Source organism: Notolepis coatsorum (assembly GCF_963971535.1).
Source record: "Notolepis coatsorum genome assembly, chromosome: 6".
In the NCBI taxonomy this organism is placed as follows: Eukaryota; Metazoa; Chordata; class Actinopteri; order Aulopiformes; family Paralepididae; genus Notolepis; species Notolepis coatsorum.
The window spans coordinates 1,789,862-1,813,382 of NC_140170.1; the positions used below are offsets into that span (position 1 = coordinate 1,789,862).

The following is a 23,521-nucleotide window of genomic DNA, read 5'->3' on the forward strand; positions in this document are numbered from 1 at the left end:
CCTCACCTATCCTCTAAAAGCCCTCACCTATCCTCTAAAAGCCCTCACCTATCCTCTAAAACCCCTTACCTATCCTCTAAAACCCCTCACCTATCCTCTAAAAGCCCTTACCTATCCTCTAAAAGCCCTTACCTATCCTCTAAAAGCCCTCACCTATCCTCTAAAACCCCTCACCTATCCTCTAAAACCCCTCACCTATCCTCTAAAAGCCCTCACCTATCCACTAAAACCCCTCACATATTCTCTAAAACCCCTCACCTATCCTCTAAAACCCCTCACCTATCCTCTAAAAGCCCTTACCTATCCTCTAAAAGCCCTCACCTATCCTCTAAAACCCCTCACCTATCCTCTAAAACCCCTCACCTATCCTCTAAAAGCCCTAAGCTATCCTCTAAAAGCCCTAAGCTATCCTCTAAAACCCCTAACCTATCCACTAAAACCCCTCACCTATCCTCTAAAACCCCTCACCTATCCTCTAAAAGCCCTTACCTATCCTCTAAAACCCCTCACCTATCCTCTAAAACCCCTCACCTATCCTCTAAAAGCCCTCACCTATCTTCTAAAACCCCTCACCTATCCTCTAAAACCCCTCACCTATCCTCTAAAACCCCTCACCTATCCTCTAAAAGCCCTCACCTATCCTCTAAAACCCCTCACCTATCCTCTAAAACCCCTCACCTATCCTCTAAAACCCCTCACCTATCCTCTAAAAGCCCTCACCTATCCTCTAAAAGCCCTCACCTATCCTCTAAAAGCCCTCACCTATCCTCTAAAAGCCCTCACCTATCCTCTAAAACCCCTCACCTATCCTCTAAAACCCCTCACCTATCCTCTAAAACCCCTCACCTATCCTCTAAAAGCCCTCACCTATCCACTAAAAGCCCTCACCTATCCTCTAAAAGCCCTTACCTATCCTCTAAAAGCCCTCACCTATCCTCTAAAACCCCTCACCTATCCTCTAAAACCCCTCACCTATCCTCTAAAACCCCTCACCTATCCTCTAAAAGCCCTCACCTATCCTCTAAAAGCCCTCACCTATCCTCTAAAACCCCTCACCTATCCACTAAAAGCCCTCACCTATCCTCTAAAACCCCTCACCTATCCTCTAAAAGCCCTCACCTATCCTCTAAAACCCCTCACCTATCCTCTAAAACCCCTCACCTATCCTCTAAAAGCCCTCACCTATCCACTAAAACCCCTCACATATTCTCTAAAACCCCTCACCTATCCTCTAAAAGCCCTCACCTATCCTCTAAAAGCCCTCACCTATCCTCTAAAACCCCTTACCTATCCTCTAAAACCCCTCACCTATCCTCTAAAAGCCCTTACCTATCCTCTAAAAGCCCTTACCTATCCTCTAAAAGCCCTCACCTATCCTCTAAAACCCCTCACCTATCCTCTAAAACCCCTCACCTATCCTCTAAAAGCCCTCACCTATCCACTAAAACCCCTCACATATTCTCTAAAACCCCTCACCTATCCTCTAAAACCCCTCACCTATCCTCTAAAAGCCCTTACCTATCCTCTAAAAGCCCTCACCTATCCTCTAAAACCCCTCACCTATCCTCTAAAACCCCTCACCTATCCTCTAAAAGCCCTAAGCTATCCTCTAAAAGCCCTAAGCTATCCTCTAAAACCCCTAACCTATCCACTAAAACCCCTCACCTATCCTCTAAAACCCCTCACCTATCCTCTAAAAGCCCTTACCTATCCTCTAAAACCCCTCACCTATCCTCTAAAACCCCTCACCTATCCTCTAAAAGCCCTCACCTATCTTCTAAAACCCCTCACCTATCCTCTAAAACCCCTCACCTATCCTCTAAAACCCCTCACCTATCCTCTAAAAGCCCTCACCTATCCTCTAAAACCCCTCACCTATCCTCTAAAACCCCTCACCTATCCTCTAAAACCCCTCACCTATCCTCTAAAAGCCCTCACCTATCCTCTAAAAGCCCTCACCTATCCTCTAAAAGCCCTCACCTATCCTCTAAAAGCCCTCACCTATCCTCTAAAACCCCTCACCTATCCTCTAAAACCCCTCACCTATCCTCTAAAACCCCTCACCTATCCTCTAAAAGCCCTCACCTATCCACTAAAAGCCCTCACCTATCCTCTAAAAGCCCTTACCTATCCTCTAAAAGCCCTCACCTATCCTCTAAAACCCCTCACCTATCCTCTAAAACCCCTCACCTATCCTCTAAAAGCCCTCACCTATCCACTAAAACCCCTCACATATTCTCTAAAACCCCTCACCTATCCTCTAAAAGCCCTCACCTATCCTCTAAAAGCCCTCACCTATCCTCTAAAACCCCTAACCTATCCACTAAAACCCCTCACCTATCCTCTAAAACCCCTCACCTATCCTCTAAAAGCCCTTACCTATCCTCTAAAACCCCTCACCTATCCTCTAAAACCCCTCACCTATCCTCTAAAAGCCCTCACCTATCTTCTAAAACCCCTCACCTATCCTCTAAAACCCCTCACCTATCCTCTAAAACCCCTCACCTATCCTCTAAAAGCCCTCACCTATCCTCTAAAACCCCTCACCTATCCTCTAAAACCCCTCACCTATCCTCTAAAACCCCTCACCTATCCTCTAAAAGCCCTCACCTATCCTCTAAAAGCCCTCACCTATCCTCTAAAAGCCCTCACCTATCCTCTAAAAGCCCTCACCTATCCTCTAAAACCCCTCACCTATCCTCTAAAACCCCTCACCTATCCTCTAAAACCCCTCACCTATCCTCTAAAAGCCCTCACCTATCCACTAAAAGCCCTCACCTATCCTCTAAAAGCCCTTACCTATCCTCTAAAAGCCCTCACCTATCCTCTAAAACCCCTCACCTATCCTCTAAAACCCCTCACCTATCCTCTAAAACCCCTCACCTATCCTCTAAAACCCCTCACCTATCCTCTAAAACCCCTCACCTATCCTCTAAAAGCCCTCACCTATCCTCTAAAACCCCTCACCTATCCTCTAAAACCCCTCACCTATCCTCTAAAACCCCTCACCTATCCTCTAAAAGCCCTCACCTATCCTCTAAAAGCCCTCACCTATCCTCTAAAAGCCCTCACCTATCCTCTAAAAGCCCTCACCTATCCTCTAAAACCCCTCACCTATCCTCTAAAACCCCTCACCTATCCTCTAAAACCCCTCACCTATCCTCTAAAAGCCCTCACCTATCCACTAAAAGCCCTCACCTATCCTCTAAAACCCCTCACCTATCTTCTAAAAGCCCTCACCTATCCACTAAAACCCCTCACCTATCCTAAACGGCCCGCAAAAGATTACATGATAATAATAATAAATAAAAATATATATATATTTTTTTTTTTCATGTCAACCTAGGATTTGACTTGATTCAACAACAAAGCAGTCGGGGCAATGGCAAGCCGAAAACGGTCGAAAGTGTGGTTATTTGAAGTTTGGATTTTTTTTTACAACTGAGGTAGGTAGATTACATTTTTAGAGACTAAAGTACAGAAAAAAGGTACCGTTGGGTACCGGTATCGATTCACAGATACCGGTACCGTATCGGTTCAAATGTGAACTACTACTGAACACACAACTGCAGGGCAAGGGCATTTTTGCTCATGAAATGCATAGCCATGTGAAAGCCTTCATGACAAAGTTGCAATTAATTTCAAGGCAACTAGGCAGCAACAATCTCGAACACATGAAAACCCTGAAAGAAGTCAAACCATCAGCTGATCACCGGCACAGGTACTCATCCATGTTGGGAGCACTGCATGATGAATTTTCAAGGCGTTTTCAAGATTTCAAAAAGGTTTAGGATGAAATGGTTTCCTCTCCCTTTACCTGCAGTGTTGATGGTGTACCCACTGATGTTCAGCTTGAACTCATTGACCTGCAGTCTGATTCACTACTGAAAGAGCACTTTAAGTCAGCATCACTGCTAGAGTTCTACTCTGCTCTCAAGGAGGAGAACTTTCCAAACATGAGGAGACATGCTCAGAAGATGTTGGTTCTCTTTGGATCCACCTACATATGTGAACAGACATTCTCAGTCATGACGTTTACCAAATCCAGGTCTCTCACTGATGAACATCTGTCAGCTGTGCTTCGCATCTCCACCTCAGACATTCAACCTGACTTTGATGGACTTGTTAAAGCTCAAAAGAGACTGGATTTCTCACACTGAATGAAAAAAAAAGAACTGAAGAACACTAAAATGTGGGAATATAACAAGTGAAATGGGACACTTGATCCTTTTCTTTTTTCTGCACAGTAAAAAAAAAAGAACTGAAGAACACTAAAATGTGGAAATATAACAAGTGAAATGGGACACATGATATATATATTTTTTTTGCACAGTTCTGAAAACATTAAATGCTTAATATAGGCATGTAAAGTCAAAAAGGCAAAAAAATTGGGACACTTTTCTTTACACAGTTCAGTCACATGTCTTGTTTATTTTGGCTACAAAGATGATGTGATGTCTTTAGAAAGCTAAGAAAATCCTTGTTTCAATAGTATATGAAACTCAAAATGCCCTTTGTTATTAATGTGACTGAAAATGAGTTAAATGTTTTACATTTTGTTTATCATTTTGGAAATTCTATTTGAATAAATTATATTTTTGAAAGCTAACCTCACCTTTTAATTGCCAAATAATAACATACACTCTTACCAGCTGTCAAAACAATGCCATTTACTGCTTTTTATATAGAAATAAAATGTATATTATGCATAATTGAGTTCGAAATTTTGGCCCGGCCCTCCAAAATATTTTCAGTTGCTCATTTGGCCCACTGGGGAAAATAATTTCCCACCCCTGCCCTAACCTATCCTCTAAAACCCCTACGATATCCTCTAAAACCCCTAACCTTAACCTACCCTTAACCAAACTCGATTCTCCTTTTTATTTACAAAAACATGAATTAATTTTAAAAACCTGCCTTGTTTAAATATTTGACATTTACTATATTTGAGGGGTTTCATCCTGGAGGGACTATATGAACTTTCTATTCAGATGTATTATATTGTTCTCATGTACCTTTGTACATTCCCTTCCAACCTGTAGTGTTGTTGATACCCCCCCCCCCCCCTTCCCCAGGGGATAATACAATCTCTCTTTCTACAATCTTTTATTTCTTGTCTTAAAACATGAAAACAGGGATTTAGAGCCATATGAAATCCGCGTTCACGGAATCGCGGATGGAATCGCGGAATTGAGCAATTTTTTTTTTTTTTTTGGGACTTGTACAGCACTTTGTTCAACTTTGTCAGTGCTATGAAGTTTAAACCTTTTTAAATCTTAGACAAACAAAACACTGCTTTCATGAAATACCGGTATTGTAAGCCGTCATTTGAGGCTTTATAAAAGCAGCACAATGAACACAAATCTGTCAGTGCCGAGTCCGACCTCATCTTAAATAACAAACAGCATTGCTTGTTGTAGTTAACAAAGAGAGGCAGAGTTGATTTTGCACAAAAAAATATATATCTTTTTTATTTAATTTTTTATAATCGAATTTTATTTTCATATTCGAATCCCATGCCCATCGAACGAAGCTTCGAAGTATTTAAGACAGCCCTATTAAATGGACTGTTATATCTTATTAAATTGTGGACATTTATTCATTCCCACTTATTAGACACTATTTCTGATGGTAAAATGCGCGTACAAAGCAAAATACAGAATTCTGAAATATTAAAACGGAAAAAACGGAATTTGGAAAAAAATTAAATGGAATTTGGAAAAAAATTAAACTGATTTCATATGGCTCTAGACTAGAGACCTTTTTATATGACGTTCCCATCCGACAACAGCAATACGCCGCAATTTAAAATCCATCTTATTACTCTGTGCATACATCTGATTAGCACTATAACTCAGTAGTACTAATCTATATATTTTATAAATAGTAAATGGCTGCATTTATATAGCAGCTTTTATCCAAAGCGCTTTACAATTTGTTCCTCACATTTGACCCATTCACTCAGACACATTCACACACCGACGGCGGAGGCGACCATGCAAGGTGCCAACCTGCTCATCGGGAGCAGTTAGGGGCTAAGTGTCTCGCTCAAGGACACTTCGACAGGCTGCCTGGGAGGAGCGGTAATCGAACTGGGATCCTTCCGATTACCAGACGACCGCTCTACCTCCTGTCCTGAGCCACTGTCGCCCCGACCGACATATACCCAGTTTAATCACCTGTACATTGTATATTACTATTGCACTTTACTGTTACATTTGCACTCTGGTTGGATGCCAAACTGCTTCTCGTTGTACTGTACTTGTGCTGTTTGTACTGAATACATTTTAATCGATTCTAATGACAATTATGCACCCTACCCCACGTTGTGTACCTCTGCATTCTACCTCACTGGTACTCATTTGACTCTGTATTGTATATTGTATATATCGCTGCTGGCGGAAACAAAACCTCATAACTCCAAAAACCCAACTTTTCAGCAGATGAAAAAAACGAACACAGATTTGAGGGCGAATAGAGTTACGAGGTTTAGACAGATGATTGGTTTAATGCTTTCCCATTGTGTAGACTTTGTCAAACCACACACACATGGAGGATGATCTACTGAGTTGAAAAAAAAGAAATAATGGAGTTACGAGGTTTTGTTCCGTCAGCAGCGATATGTATATTGACTTTACCTACTTTAAGAAACAAGAAGAAACGAGCATTATATTATAAAGTATCCTGTATTTTGTTCTGACAAATAAAAACAAAACTTTTCATTTTTCGTGCTAAGAGTAAGAACCTACCAGCTTGTATTCAATGTCTCTTTCAACCAAGAGAAGGAAAGTATAATTCAAGAGGGTTGTGTATTCTTAAAACATGTAAAAAGGTAAGAACTAATGTAAAAGCTAGATGTGTTTCAATTTTGGGAGTTAAATTGTGGAATAGTCTTAGTGATGGGTTGAAGTTGTGTACTTCTCAGGGGAGATTTAAAAAGGCCCTGAAGGATAAAATAATTCAGGAGTACAGTTTTGAGTAAAACGTCAAACATTTATTTTCTCTTTTCTTTTTTTCTCTTAACACTAGCACAGCCAACAAGGGGTCAAATGACCCCTAGGCATTTTCAATAAATGCATCCTCGTCACTCGGTCAAGCTCCAGCTCTGTCACTCAATGACTTTTCCTAAAAGTACCAGTTTTATCTGGCACTGTTTCTGAAATTTCAAAATGACTTCAGGAAAATGTAATTAGAATGTTATTCCACATATATATGGAATATATATGTGGAAAGTCACAGCACTTTGTGAGCGTCTAGCGCAGGGGTGGCCAACCCATGGCTCGCGAGCCGCATGTGGCTCTTTGCCCGTCAAAAAAGGAAAAATAATTATAATATTTTTATTTATTATTATTATAATTTTCTTTTGTGCCTCAAACCTGTGGTAAACCTCATATTTTTATATTAAGAGGTAATTATATAGTTTACACTGTTTATTTTTCTCATATTTCTCATATAAGCTGTGGGGTCATCTGACCCCTTCTGGCGGGAATCAGTGACATTTTCTCCATGGCTGTTCTAGTGTTAAAGAAAAAGGAAAAAAATTAGGGATGCTCGATATTGGCTTTTTTAGCGATACCGATATTCCGATATTGTCCAACTCTTAATTTCGATACCGATACCGATACCGATATCAACCGATACCGATATATGCAGGGTTTCCCCCCAAAAAAACTGAATAATTTCAGGTAATTAATAATTTCACTGGATGCATTCAAAAGGCTTTCTAAATGTAAGCATTATCTGTGCAAAATATGATAATTAAAAAAGTAAAAATTAACATTACATATCTCTTGTTGTTGAATTAAACCAACATGCATACTTTTGACAATAAATAAAATAAGAATTGGTTCTTACTTGCTTGCCTGGGTAAATAAAGGTTAAATAAATGTAAAACTTTTTTTTTTTCTTTTTTTTTTTTCTCGATACCGATATTTTCCGATATCACATTTTACTGCCGATATCGGCCGATAATATCGGTCGGCCGATAATATCGGACATCCCTAAAAAAAATTATATCTTGCAGCATATTTTAAATTTTTCTTTCTTATATTAAAGTATATTTAGTTTTTAAGAATTGTAAAGGATAGGCAAAAATAAGCATGTGCTTCAGCCTATTCCTTTTTTCGGTCATTGAGTTTTTTTTTTTTTTTTTTTTTTTTTTTAATATCTTTTTCCCCCTCCTTTTTCCTCCGTTTTTCTTCTATCCCAATGTTAGTCGTTATGCCAATTCCCAATCCCCTTCCTGGTCGCTGCGCACTTACCCCCCACAGTCGGTCTGGGAGAGTGGAGGCTATCGCGTGCTTCCTCCGACACACGTCCAGCCAATCAACCGCTTCTTTTCACCTGGCAGCGCGGATTCTCACTGAGAGGGCGTAGCGTGTGGAAGGATCACACTATCCCACTTAGATCCTATCCGCGCTTAGCAGGCTCCCCGACCGAACTGTAGGAGTCGCTGTTTACAACGACCCGGACCCACCCCGCCAGCTTCTCCCACCCTCTAATACTGCCAATTGTATTAGTGTGAACGGCCAGCCAAGCTGGTGACAACCCCGGAGCTGTGAGCTGGATTCGAACAGGCGAATCCAGCCGCTCCGGGGTTGGTGACGAACGCAATCTCCGTTACGCCACCTGACCGCCCATTGAGTTTGGATTTTGTGTGTGAGCTTACTTTGAATATGTACATTTGTGATTTTTTTTCTTTTTTTACTTTTCCTTTTGAAAGTCCACACGTGTGTGTTTTTGATTGATCTGTAAACAAAGACCGAAAATAAAACTTCTCATCTCATCATCTCACTTGAAACTTGAACTTGAACTTCCGTCTTTTCACCAGAGTAAGCCCGGCGCTTACACCTCCGGCGGACATGACGCCGCGTTGAAGGAGAAGAGGCCAGAGGAGAAGAGAGCGCCTCGGGTGACGTCCCACCAAGCGTCCGCCGTGGAGAACGGCACCGAGGGCAGAGGGCCGGACGGGCCGAACGGCGACGACGAACACGGGCCTCCCCTCCGACCCGACAGTGCCTTTAGCGACGACTCCAAGACGTGCAACAATACTAACCCTCACTTAAATGCACTACGTCTAGACGGCGACTGCCACAGAGACGAAGCTCTGGGCACCTCTGTCTTGACAAAAGAAGAGTAATACTATTTTTTTATAGCGAGGGCGGACGGATGAAAGAGGGTCAAGGGTCAGGAATAATGTGGAAGGTTACCTACAGTCTATGTACATTTTATTTTCTCCTCTTAGAAAGGCGACAGATTATGGAATTCAGATCCCTCTCTGTAAACGAGAAGCGTGTTACGAGTCATCGTGGAAACTATACCGTCAGTCTGGGGGGAGTGAGTACGGTCCTTTGCTCCCTCATCACTGAGATAGACATAATGGTGAGACTGATTATGAGAACGGTACTTTTTCCTCGTCTCAAGATATACCCAAGGCTTCAAAAAGCTTTGATTTTGGAAATCGTTTTATTTTTTTCTTTATCGGTTGAGATACTCTCCTCCCAGTAGTACTTGGCATCATATATTTGCCGTCGTAATTTACTTTTTCTGTCGTCACGCTAAAACGCTTTCTGAGAAAACCTGAGCTCTCAAAGACGAGAAACGCAGAACTCTGCGTTTCCTCGCACACACACGGTTCATCGCTGTGGGTTTTTGATTTGAGTTTTGATTCAGATTTAACTAACTCTATAGTGGATTAAATCCTTGCAGCATATATAGGTTCTGACCTTCTCGGTTGCAATATATACATGATTTTAGCTTTGAGTAACATTTCAAGAAGAAACCGCTTCGGAATCCAAACTCGGGAGAAGCGAAGGACCCTCGTTGAGGATTCCGACGACTCCTGTCAGAATTGTGGATCAGAAGTGGTTTCTTGTCAGACCTAGAATACTAGTGTCTCAACAGCGCCTCCTGCATGGGTCACAGTTTAAAAGGTGTGTAGTTATGATGTGCATGTTGTCCTTTTTCTGCCACCCTTACAGATAATGTTCCCATTTGCACATTTAAAAAAAAAATGCTAATATGAGTAAAAAGTCCTTTTTTGAAAAAGGTATTAACTGTTAGTAACGGATTTGCTCTGACCTACAATTTTTGTGATATTGACCTCTGTTGCATTTAATATATATATATATAATACAAAGAAAAGCAAGACGTTATCTAGTCACTTTTGAATAGTGTACTCTCTCATATTGTTCTCTGTTGCTGTTTTTCTGCATTAGTAAAGTATCTCTCTGGAAAAAAAACTAAAGATTATATAAAAAAGCTTTGATCTGACCCCCCTCCCCGGCCCCCCCCCCCCCCCCTTCCTTTTCGTAAAAGAGCTTGACCTTCCAATTAAAAGAGTTGTATCCGTCATCCAGTAATCGATTTTAATATTTACTTTAGTGTTTCAAACTCACTCTACTTCTTAGCCAGAATCATTACTTAACATGTCCATATAACTCCTGAAAGCTTTTCATTTCTCCATTAGTGATCAGAAATATGTTGTATTCTGCCCCCCCGCCCACCCAGGGTCCCTCTCTGCCAGAGCTAAACAGGTTACCTTGATGTAAGTTGATTCCTACCGAACTCACTGAGAACGAATTACTGTCTGGTTTGACTGAGTCGATGGATTGTGGCGTGGTGTGTATTTGAGGGCAATGCAACTTACAATGCTTAATAAAAGTCTATTCTTTTAGTATAATTTGTTTGTATTTATTTTACCCCCCCCCCCCCCCGAATTACACTTTCGCCTGATTATGCACTATTGTATTCTGCCTATTTTAGATTCCTGCATTAATTTGTAGAGCAAGTCCAAGTATGTCTTCGCAAACTATAGGTTCCAACTGACATAAATAGCCCATGTTTTCTTTTTTAATTATAGTATTTTTTTTGTATAATTATTATTTGTAAAGCTCCCGTCTGCCACCTGGTAATATGAAGTACCCTACTACTACTACTACTACAATCAAATGTTCTGATACAACACTGTGGTAAATTCTTAAAATGGAAAATCCATTTGACATTATAATTGGGAGAGATAAAAAAAAAAAAAAAAAAATCTCTCCATACAATAAATACATCACATCGACGCTATTATTATTACCCCCCGGCCCCCTCCTGAAATGTTTGATTAACGATGCAAAAAAAAGCGCACAAATGTTAATTCCCCACCAGCAACACTCTCGGACCTCCAACACAGAGTCGCTCTCTCTCTCTCCCCCCCCCCTCTCTCTCTCTCTCTCCCTCTCTCTACCCCCCTCTCTCTCTCTCCCTCTAGTCTCCACATTCAAACGACGTCCCGCTGCTGACGATCGTGGGTTCAGATTCAGAGGAAGAAGAAGAACAAGAAGAAGAAGGAGGAACAAATCCACCGGGAAGGGAAGAAGGAAGACAAGACGGTCCCGGGAATAATAATAAAAGCCCAGAGACAGTATAGCCAGGAAGAAGAAAATAAAGCTGCAGCGCTGACGAGAGAAAACATTCATTCATCTGATTCGAGGACGCTGACGTAACATTTGTACGCTTTCTCTCTCCCTCTCCCTACAATAATGCACGGATGCATTTTCTCCTTATGGTTCGCGAACGTCTCTCCATAATAATAATAATGCCGCGCAGCAGCAGTCACCATCAGGGGGCACGCAGCAGCATACAAGAATAATGCACTTCAGGGGGAGAAACCCACCACCATCAATAAAGGGATCGGACCTCATCATCATCATCCTCATCGTCAGTTCAGCAGGAGGAGCCGTTGGAACGCGACGCGGGCTGCAGCAGCAGCGTGTGGTGCCGCCGCCGGGATCGGGATGATGATGGATCAGCTCATGTTATTATTATAGAGAGAGAGTGAGAGAGAGAGAACTCATGTCCAGCTGCTTTCCTTCTGGGACATCATCATCATCATCATATTATTGTATATATATTCCTGCAGCAGGAGCGGAGAGGAGGAGGAGGGTTCCTGCCCCCCCCACCGCCCCCCCCCACCCCCTGTCGGATAGAGACCTTGTTGTGAATTGAACATGGCGACTACAGTACCAGTGTATTGCATCTGCAGATTACCTTACGACGTGACCCAGTTTATGATCGAGTGCGACGCCTGCAAGGACTGGTTCCACGGCAGGTGAGTCGCGACCCCCAAAAAGACGCTCGATCGCTATTATTATTGTGTTTTGCGTTGTGTTTGCATTGTGTTTTTGTGCCACTTTCTGTCTCGTCTACGGTCTCTCTCGGTGTTTAACATCTGAGTCTCGATAGCGGAGCGAGAGCGAGAGAGAGGCCGCTTCGGAGAAGAAGGCGGAGTTTATTAAATGGAGCTGACTATGGGATGTGAAATTTTTTTTGTTAACACACACAAAACAGAGATCCCCCCCTCACCACCCACTCAATAACAACAACAAGAAAATAATAATAATAATAGTCGAAGCGGGCTGCTTCGACTGGTAAATAAAACTGTATAAGTGTTCGAATCTCCCCGCATTATTATAGCAGCCGCCGCGCTGGTTATCATTGTGTCTGTCTGGCTGGTGGGGGACGGATAGGGCGCTTATTAAAGTCTGTTTATTATCGTTGTTTTATGTTTTATCTCCACATAATGTACCAGCGTTATCAGCACCACGGACAATAGTTAACGTTGTTGCCTTTATTTAGAAGCATATAGGTTCAAATCACGACCATGTTCTCTCTCTAGTCTCATCTCAGCATGGGCTCAGCTGTAGCGCTAGCTGCGTGTATATAGTAGCCATGGCTGACGATAATACTAGCTAATATTATAATAACTCAATATCCATACGTTTTGGATACATATCTGCTGAGTTATTGTTATGACTAAGGTATCGAGATGAGGTTATTAATCCACACTCTCTCTCTCTGGATGATAATATCTATAGCGTCTTTATCCCGCCGCCGCGCATGATGAAGCTCGACGGACGGGGCTGTGGATTCGGTCTCCTCACCACCGTGTCCCTGTTTTTCGCTTGTTCTTGTTATTACAATAATGTTCCGGAACACGAGTCTGTTCTATTCACACCACCAACAATGTTTGTGCGGGCGGGATTCGAACCCGTGGTTTCAAACTCTGTTTCTGGGTTTTAAAAAACAAGATATTTTGTGAGAATTCGGTCTCAACGCCGCCGCCGTGTCCCTGTTGTTTCAGCTCGTTGTTGTTACAATAATGTTCCCAAACACGGCTCTGTTCTGTTCACACCAACAATGGTTGCGAGGTGGGATTCAAACCCGTGCTTTCAAACTCTGTTTCTGGGGTTTTTAAAAAAAAAACAAGATATTTGGTTCGAGGCTCGCGGAAGAACAAGTCTCCTTTCTCTTCAGATCATTGAATTGGCATTTTACGCGCCTGAACATTAACCCTTTGATGATGATATACCCTCTCCCTCTCTCTCCGCTACAATGTATCGACTGCTCGTCGTAGCAACAATGTATCATCATGCTAATAATGTCTATAATGATAGTCAGGAAGTGGTTTTTTTTATTAACATTCAAAATACGAATGTCGACCCGTGTTGTTGTGAGAGGCCTTGTTATACTTTTAGGTCCAACTGCATGGGCGCTGTAGTCGTGAAAGGAGACTTTCAGTCCTCCATATGGTTTGCTGTCAAAATAAAGCCAGACAGTAGTAGTAGTATCACATTCACCTCTATAGTATCACCTATAGGCTTCATTAAGGTTAGAAAAAGGTGCTGGATGTCCTAACCAATGTAATACCGGCTTTATACTACTACTACCTATCACACTAACATGTCTATACTACTATGCTATACTATTCTTATACTACTACATGCTAATATGTCTATACTATGCTACTATACTTATACTACTACCTATCATGCTAACATGTCTTACTACTATGCTATACTATTCTTATACTACTACCTATCTATCACGCTAACATGTCTATACTACTATGCTATACTATTCTTAACATGTCTACTACTATGCTATACTATTCTTATACTACTACCTATCATGCTAATATGTCTATACTACTATGCTATACTATTCTTATACTACTACCTATCATGCTAACATGTCTACTACTATGCTATACTATTATTATACTACTACCTACCTATCATGCTAACATGTCTACTATTCTTATACTACTACCTACCTACCTATCATGCTACATACTACTACACATCATGCTAATATGTCTATACTATGCTACTATACTTATACTACTGACTAGCATGCTAATTATGTCTACTACTATGCTACTATACTTATACTACTATGATTTGTCAAGTAATTGGTCAAGTATATTATTATATACTTATTGTTATGTGTCTTGCAAGCCCATGTGGGCTGGGCATACACCTGTATGTAAGACACGAAAATAAAAAACATCAAATCAAACTATCATGCTAATATGTCTATACTACTATGCTACTATACTTATACTACTACCTATCATTCTAACATGTCTTCTACACATCATGCTAATATGTCTATACTATGCTACTATACTTATACTACTGACTAGCATGCTAATGATGTCTATACTATATGCTACTATACTTATACTACTATCATGGTAATATGTCTATACTACTACTATACTTATACTACTACCTATCATGCTAATATGTATATGCTACTATAATTCTACTACCACATAGCATGCTAATATGTATACTACTATGCTACTATACTTGTACTACTATCATGCTAATATGTCTATACTACTATGCTATTATACTACTACCTATCATGCTAATATATATATGCTACTATAATTCTACTACCACATAGCATGCTAATATGTCTATACTACTATACTATACTTAATACTACTACCTGTCATGCTAATATGTCTATACTACTATGCTACTATACTTAATACTACTACCTATCATGCTAATAGTCTATTGCACACACATGTGCAATCAGTGTTTTCTCAGTTCTGTGCATCTGCAGATTTGCTACATGCATATGATGATACGATCGAGAGATGGCTGATGTAAACACTCACTTCTCTCAAACCGTTTTTTCATGACTGTGGTTTATAATGAATGAATGAAAAAGTTTATTTTTGAACATGTATTCTCCATATTCCTCCAAACAAATCACAATATCAAGCTCCGTCATACATAACAATCATAATGAAGAAGAAATTAAGCAAAAAGTCAAGAGCAATGTAGTTAGTTTGTTGACATGTTAAAAAAAGGAGTAGAGGGAAGCTAAGCTTATTGATCCCTACCCCCTTACATTTACATTTTTTTTCTCCCATAAAATTTTACTTGATTTAACATAATTTAGTATAATACATTATATACCATACTTTGACTTATAGTACAAAAAGAAAAAACTTGAGTCACTTGACAGCAGTAAATACAATGCAGCCACACTACATAACATAATATAACATAACTTTGTTTATCCGCATTACTCATTTCTATATTTCTCTAATGTGTATTTTTTAAGCTGCTTTTTAAATTGTGCAATATGTTTACTCATTTTGATGTATTCAGGTAAATCATTCCACAACTTCACTCCACAAACGGATATGCACATGCTTTTCAGCGTAGTGTGTACCATTGTTTAAGATTCTCTCTCCCTCTTAAATTATATTCTCCTTCCCTGTCTCTCAACCATCTTTGAATGTTGCCTGGGATTAGTTTATATCTGGATTTGTATACAATGAGGGCAGTTTTGAAATCAACTAGGTCCATACATTTCAATGTTTGTAGCTTTATAAATAAGTTATTGGTGTGTTCATAATATCCTACATTGTTGACAAATCTTATTGCTTTTTTTTGCATGGTGCATATTGGCTGTAGAGTGCTTTTGTAGGTATTACCCCACACCTCCGCACAGTAGTTCATATATGGAAGGAAGAGCATACAGTACAGATCAGCGAAGGGGACGTGGTGAGGTGAGACGCACAGAGACGTGTCTTCCATGCTGTTGACAAAAGTTTACATCTGACACGTAATTAAATTCAGATTCACGCCTCATTTCTATCCCCAGGCCATCAGGATGCTAAATGACAATGACACTATGTAACAACCCATCATCTACACTCACTGCACACACATCCACACGTCGTACACACTCACTTTAAATAAACACTCACCTTAACACCCACTTTACTCACTTTAGACACTTTATTAGTAAAGAGATTTGCACTACAATTCCTACCTCATTGCATCTTTCCCTAAGTTTGTACCTCATCCCATTTCTGCATTGTACCTCACTGTTACTCTTTTTACTCTGTATTGTGTATTGTATATTGTATATACGGTATGTATATTGACTGAACACTTTATTTTACGTACTTTTGACTTTTTCTATTTTATACTTTTTATCTATTTTTATCTAGCACACTCACAGGGGCTCATACAGAAAAAAGCATTTCATGATAAAGTATTCTGTATTTTACTATGACAATTAATAAACAAACTTGAAACGAACTTGTAAACTTGAAACATGCTACTCTTACAGGTGGTGTATTGCTATGTGTTGTCTACCTGGCCAGTGTTCTTAGGCTACACAACACTGTTAGTTTTCAAGTTTGTTTATTATTTGTCATAATACTTTCATACTTTGCGATGAAATGCTTGTTTCTGTATGAGCCCCTGAGAGTGTGCTACATACAGTAAACAAAAAAAGTAACAAAAAAAGTTATTAAAAAGTAAGTAAAGGAATGTTCAGTCAATAAATATACATACATACAATACAGAGTAAAATGAGTAACAGTGAGGTACAATGCAGAAATGAGATGAGGTACACATACACAACTTAGGGTAAGGTGCAAATGAGGTATCAATGTACTGTAGTGCAAATCTCTTTACTAATAAGATCAATATAAAGTGTGTTAAAGTGAGTGGTAAGGTGAGTGTTTGTTTAAAGTGAGTGTGCACATGTGGATGTGTGTGCGGTGAGTGTAGATGATGAGTTGTTACATTATAGAGTCATTGAGCATCCTGATGGCCTGGGGATAGAAGCTCCTTCTGAGTCTCTCTCTGTGCTGGCCATGAGACTCCGGTAGCGCTTGCCTGACCGCACGCAGCAGTTCACCTCACATTAGTTTGCCCTCATTAATTTATAATAAAACACACAAGATAGTTGTGCCCTAATGATAAGGATAATCACTCTGCGATGAAACACAATCCCCTTGTCAAAATGAAGTATGTAATCAGAGGACGAACGGCACAATACGGATAAAACCCTGTCGTTGTGATGCTTCTCTGGCTGCGGGCTGCCGCTCTAAACAAAGCGCTAGCGTCATCATGCTTCAGTGTGAGACAGTGACACTGACACGGGTTGTTAGGCCTCCACCTTGCTTCAGAAACACACTCCCTGATTGTGGGATTACTGTCACGGTCACACTTATGATCATCAACTCTGCGCTCGTTGGCTCTGTGAATAATTTTTAAAGGGGAACACACACCTCTCAAATGAAACATTCTAATATGTTATCGCCATGGCCGAACACAGTTCAATCAATATCTGGGGACACGAGCTACTCTCTCTCCCAAAAGACAGAAACCGGAGGTGTGGGAATCAAACGTGTGATGTCATCGAGTCTGGTGCTGCTCTGTAGGGTGACTGATTTAGTTTTTATATCCTAAATAATTAGCCTTTATTCTATAGTAGTGTCTCAGTTCTGAAACAGAAGAACAAAGCGGGGCTCGCAACTCACTTGTAGTTCCAAGGTGATTTAATAGACAAAAAAAAGGCAGTAGATGCAACGTTTCGACCTTACCGGTCTTCCTCAAGCAAGGTAAGGTCGAAACGTCGCATCTACTGCCTTTTTTTGTCTATTAAATCACCCTGGAACTACAAGTGAGTTGCGAGCCCCGCTTTGTTCTTATGTATTACTGTTTTTACAGTTTGGCTCAGCACCAACAAACGGAGGATGTGCGTTATTTATTTTTTCTGTCAGTTCTGAAACAGAACATGTACCTGTGAGCTCAGAACATTCTCCTGTGTCTTCTATAACATCATATACTCAGAACATTCTCCTGTGTCTTCTATAACATCATATACTCAGAACATTCTCCTGGATGTCTCTCAGTGTCATCTATAACATCATATACTCAGAACATTCTCCTGGGTGTCTCTCAGTGTCATCTATAACATCATATACTCAGAACATTCTCCTGGGTGTCTCTCAGTGTCATCTATAACATCTTTCACAATTCATTGTCTAAGGAGCAGCTTCAGACTTCATACTAAATTGCACGTTTTGAGTTTTAGCTGCTCTAGTTTTTGGATTTGAGAAGAGAGTTGCTAATTTTCACTCACATTTGTGTCTTAGACCAGAGGAATAACACATGTATGAATTCTGAAATTGGGGCGTAGTCCTCCTTTAAAAGTATTTTTCTCTCCCAGGGGGTTTAATTTATCTCCGAGACATAACCTAGTAGTTATGCTAGTGAATTCAGATATTACCACTTGATTTCAGCTGTAAGATGTTAAGTGTTCATCACAGGCCAAGCCAGTATAGAGGATATTCATGACTACGTTTATAAGACACACATCCACAAATAAATACAAGGAGAAAGGAATGTGCCACGTGTCCCCCCCCAGAGAGGTGACGTCACTATAACCCCATGGGACAGGAGTTAGATTAAAGGTGCTGTACGTGGTTTTCTTTTGTTTGTTAAACTAAGTGGTCTACATGTTAAAATAATAGCTGTACATTCCGACAGCCATCACTGGTATAGAGTGTATCAGGCTGCTAAACGAACAATGAATGAACACTACACAACAACAACCACCAAACGCACATAGCACACACATCCACACGCACACACTCACTTTAAACAAACACACTGTAGCACCCACTCCACACACTTTATAGCACACACCCACTTTAAACAAACACACTGTAGCACCCACTCCCCACACTTTATATTTATTGATGAAGGATTGCACTACAACTCGTACACCTTACTGTAAATTGTACCTAAAATTGTACCTCATCCCATTTCTGCTTTGCACTAGATAGTACTGTACATTAGTACACTGCATAGTATTGTGTATTGTATATTATATGGTAACTCAGAACATTGTACATATGTCTATACCGAACACTGTGACCTCATTTTCTTCTTCTAAATTCATGCTATATTATGTTATTATGTTATTTGATACTATCTTGTCTAGCACAGTCTCTGGAGCGTAACAGTAAGAAGCATTTTGTATGAAAGTATTCTGTACTTCTGTATGACAACTATTAAAGAACTTGAACTTGGTCAGTCCCTCCGCTCTGCAGTAAACACAAAATACTGGTATCCCTTCCCACTTTATCCAACAATCAATTACACTTTGTCAGTTTGTCTTGGTCTGACACAAGAAATAGAAACTAGTTTTAAGCAAATGTGTGCTTGAAACAAGTAAAATAATATACCAGTGCAGTAAGCAAATTTTCCTTGAAATGAGTACAAATATCTAGGGTTCTCTCTCCTGATTGGATAAAGTGGGAACGGGATACCAGAACATTTATTTAATGTTTACTGCAGAGCAGAGGGACTGGGAGACCCATGTTACTGACCCAGACACTTTATATCAGTGTCAGAATGTAGAGCTATTTAACACTTATTTTAACAAAACAATACCACTTACACCACCTTTAAACTGGTGATTCATGTTTTTCCTGTTTGTAATTGATAATATAAGTAATAAAAGCCTGGCTAGAGCTCATTGTGATGTCAAAGCTGAGCTGAGACATGCTTTGGGTCCACAGAGTCAGTCTCCCATTGGTCACTGGAGAAGGTCCAGGGCGGGCTTTACGTTTGGCATGACATCACACGTGAGTCTTGGTTCTAGCCGATTAGGAGAGTCAACAATAAAAAAATATATGCGAATCTTTAAATTGAACAGTGATCCTGTGAAAGAGAGCACCGCTGAACACGCCAAACCCTTTAGCCTTTAACTTAGCGTGTGTTTAGCCCAGAATATAGATTTTGTATTGTTATTATTACTCACGGAGATGACATTTCTGGTAGAGAGAGGATCTACAGGCGATCAATCCAAAGTGACCTCACAGGGATGGGATATAAATAATGGTTATGACGAGGAAATATTTCTCACATTTTATGCCCCAGTCTGTGTTTTCTCAAGTATATTTATTGATTTTGTTCACAATTCACTAAATGTTATCTTGGTGAGCAAACACAGGGGCGTGAAATAGTACCGTAACCACGGTGATGTTACTTGATGAGAAATTCACTTTGGACGATGAGAAACCTCCTATCTGCACCTGTTCAGTCTGTCCGCAAGATATTTTACAAAAGCCAAAAGCAGTGTATTGTAGATTCAAGATTCAAGAGGTTTATTTGTCACATACATACCAGGGCATACAGTGAAATGCGGGTGGTCATGCCCGCTTCGATCGTGCAATAATACAAATAATAAAAAAACAGATAATGAAAAGACATAAGATGGGCATGATAAAATAGACATGCTTGTATTGGGTATCCTTAAAAAGAAAATAGCATTCTGCAAGAAAACAACACGTTTTTATTTCTTCTAAAAAAAAGAAATGTTCAGATAGGAGGTTTTGCGCTTCAGCCATCGTTATGATATTATTATCATATATATAATATATAATATATATACTGTGATGGTTTTCCATCAGACTAATAATCCAGGATTTGCTCAATCTTGTGGTTGAGTAGGAAAAAAGAATACAGTCCCTACCCTAGAAGTCCTCTGAATCGATATGAAAATGACTGTAATCCAGAACCTGTTCAGCGAGAGCAGCTCCACGTCTGTTCTGCAGAGAAAATCATGAATGAGCTCGGTGGGGCTCAACAATATAACACGCGCTTCAGTATGTCAAGGCACTTAACACAGCAGGTGCAGAGAGGAACATACATGAATAACATTACATGCCTGCATATAATCATTTTTACATATCTGTAGATACTATATCTGTATATCCCTTACCTACTCTTACTAGTTAGTTACACTGCTGGCCAGTATGACTTACCATAGTGTCTTTATACCTGTATCACTGTACATATTAATACTACAACTCTGTACATACATCTGATTAGCACTATTACTCAGTAGTACTCGTTTATACACTTTATACACAGTTTAATCACCTATACATTGTATATTACTGTCTGTTACACTTTACTGTTACACTCTGACCGGGAGGAGCGGTAATTGAACCGGGAAGCTTCCGATTACCAGACGACTGCTCTACCTCCTGAGCCACTGTTGCCCCGATCGACATATACCCAGTTTACTCACCTGTACATTGTATATTACTATTGCACTTTACTGTTACATTTGCACTCTGGTTGGAAGCCAAACTTCTTCTTGTTGTACTGTACTTGTGCTGTATGATGACAATACATTATAATCGAATCAAATCAAACCTCTAATCTAAAGGTATAATCTGTAATGTCGTCAAACGGTGACATCTAGGGAAAAGAGCCCCGCTTGGTATTGCACTTTGTTTACATTTTCAGTTTTTGTCTGATCATCATGGGCTGCACGATTAATCGTTTTTAAATCGAAATCGCGATTTGGAATGATGCAATTATCAAATTGCAAAAAAAAAAAACGCAATAAATTTTTTAGCTCTTTTTTAAAATTTGTTTAACCAGGAAGTCCCATTGAGATACAAGATCGGTTTGGGAGAGGGAGGTAAGGGGTTTTAGATTGTGTGTTGTGAAGTTTAGACTTCAGAGAGGGAGAGTAAAGTACAGAAAAAAAGGTACCGTTGGGTACCGGTATTGATTCCCAGGTAAAAAGAAAAATGTTCAGGCTCGGTGTCCTGAAAAGACCCACGCGTAGGCCAGATGCAAGCCACATTTTACAATAAACCTCTGTGGGGCTGCTTAAATCTTTTTAAATATTATAATCACAAATTTTATCGCAATCGCAATATCTGTCAGAAAAATTGCAATTCGATTATTTTCCAAAATCGGGCAGCCCTACGCTGCTGCTGGCCACACCTCAGGTTCTGATGAGAGAGGTCCACGTTACTAAACTGTAAACTCCAACCCACACGTCGGACCAAAACACAAAAAGCAAACAAGGCACAGCGCCAAGAGGGTTTTTTTTTTACTAGAGGTCGCTGTTTTAACGGCACTGTTTTGACATTACAGATTCTACCTTTAATTGGATTAAAGGTCATTTAATTGAATTACAAATATGGGCGTCATAGCAGCATGGGGGGAGGGGGTACAGGTATGGGCAGGGTCATAGTAGAAAGACATAAATATATGCAATTAAATCTGAGAAAAATAAACAGTGTGATCATTATAATTTACTCTGAATATAAAAATATGAGAAAAATACACAGTATACACACAAAGCCTATTTTTGGGATTTCGAACTTCGTTCGACGTACGAACCACCGTTTTAAATCATGTTAAAAATTCGCTCCAATTTTTTTTTTCTAGTTCAGTACTGTCGAGTCTTGACTTTAGGCACATATAGCGCACATTTACGCATATGCGCATATTACTGCGGTTATTAAGAGTACTGTAGTACCTACTTACTGGTCACAGGAAGCTTCAATAACGTTTGGATGATAATCCATTTTGTGAATACATTTGTTGAAACAACATCTTTGTTGGCCGACAGCTCCTGCTATCTTAACGTTAGCAAGCTAAACGTGCATAGCTTAATTAATAACATGCATAGCATTAGCATACCTGTGTAACGTTAAGTAACTTGTGTTCCACTGGGAAAGTTCAGCATCACTGCATACACTTGGTTTAATCCAAAGTTCCAAACGTCCATTCGGAAACGTTGCATTATGAAATAAGACGGGTGTGTGACGTGAGTCACTCAACTTTCTCTTTTTTGCATGATTGATTCATTTCCTGATATGACTGTGACCCCTCCTCGTCTCGACTAGACTGTTGTTCTTGCGTCTGTGTTCACGCGTGACTTTTGAATGATTGTAAACACAACATACATAGTACTGTGATATTCTGATAATATATCACTTTTTTTTTTTTTTTTTTTTTATATATTTTTTTCCCTCCATTTTCCTCCGATTTTCTCCCATCCCAATGTTAGTCGTTATGCCAATTCCCAATCCCCTTCCTGGTCGCTGCGCACTTACCCCCCACAGTCAGATCATCTGGGAGAGTGGAGGCTACCACGTGCTTCCTCCGACACACGTCCAGCCAATCAACCGCTTCTTTTCACCTGGCAGCGCGGACTCTCACTGAGAGGGTGTAGCGTGTGGAAGGATCACACTATCCCACTCAGGTCCCATCCGCGCTTAGCAGGCGCCCCGACCGAACTGTAGGAGTCGCTGTTTACAACGACCCGGACCCACCCCGCCAGCTTCTCCCACCCTCTAATACTGCCAATTGTATTAGTGTGAACGGCCAGCCAAGCTGGTGACAACCCCGGAGCTGTGAGCTGGATTCGAACAGGCGAATCCAGCTCACAGCTCCGGGGTTGGTGACGAACGCAATCTCCGCTACGCCACCTAACCGCCCGATATATATCACATTCTGATATACCCCCCCCCCCCAAATAATAATAATAATCATTTTAAAAAAAAGCCGAGATTCGCACCCATTAATTAAGATTTGAATGCCAA

General features: G+C 40.3%; 2 protein-coding genes across 4 annotated transcripts in view; both read left to right on the forward strand.

Annotated features, from left to right (window-relative positions):
• The window catches only part of LOC311230620 (constitutive coactivator of PPAR-gamma-like protein 1 homolog), a 138,919-nt gene extending 128,255 nt beyond the window's left edge, over positions 1–10,664 (forward strand). For all 3 annotated transcript variants that reach the window (XM_084316955.1, XM_084316956.1, XM_084316957.1), the window contains exon 17: positions 8,831–10,664. In XM_084316955.1, the coding sequence (XP_084173081.1) occupies positions 8,831–9,139 (309 nt within the window). In that variant the 3' untranslated portion in view covers positions 9,140–10,664. The remainder of the gene's footprint in view (positions 1–8,830) is intronic.
• Positions 10,665–11,346: 682 nt separating this feature from the next.
• The window catches only part of phf2 (PHD finger protein 2), a 101,084-nt gene continuing 88,909 nt past the window's right edge, over positions 11,347–23,521 (forward strand). Inside the window, exon 1 of the mRNA XM_084317098.1 lies at positions 11,347–12,097. Within this exon, the coding sequence (XP_084173224.1) occupies positions 11,997–12,097 (101 nt within the window). The 5' untranslated portion in view covers positions 11,347–11,996. The remainder of the gene's footprint in view (positions 12,098–23,521) is intronic.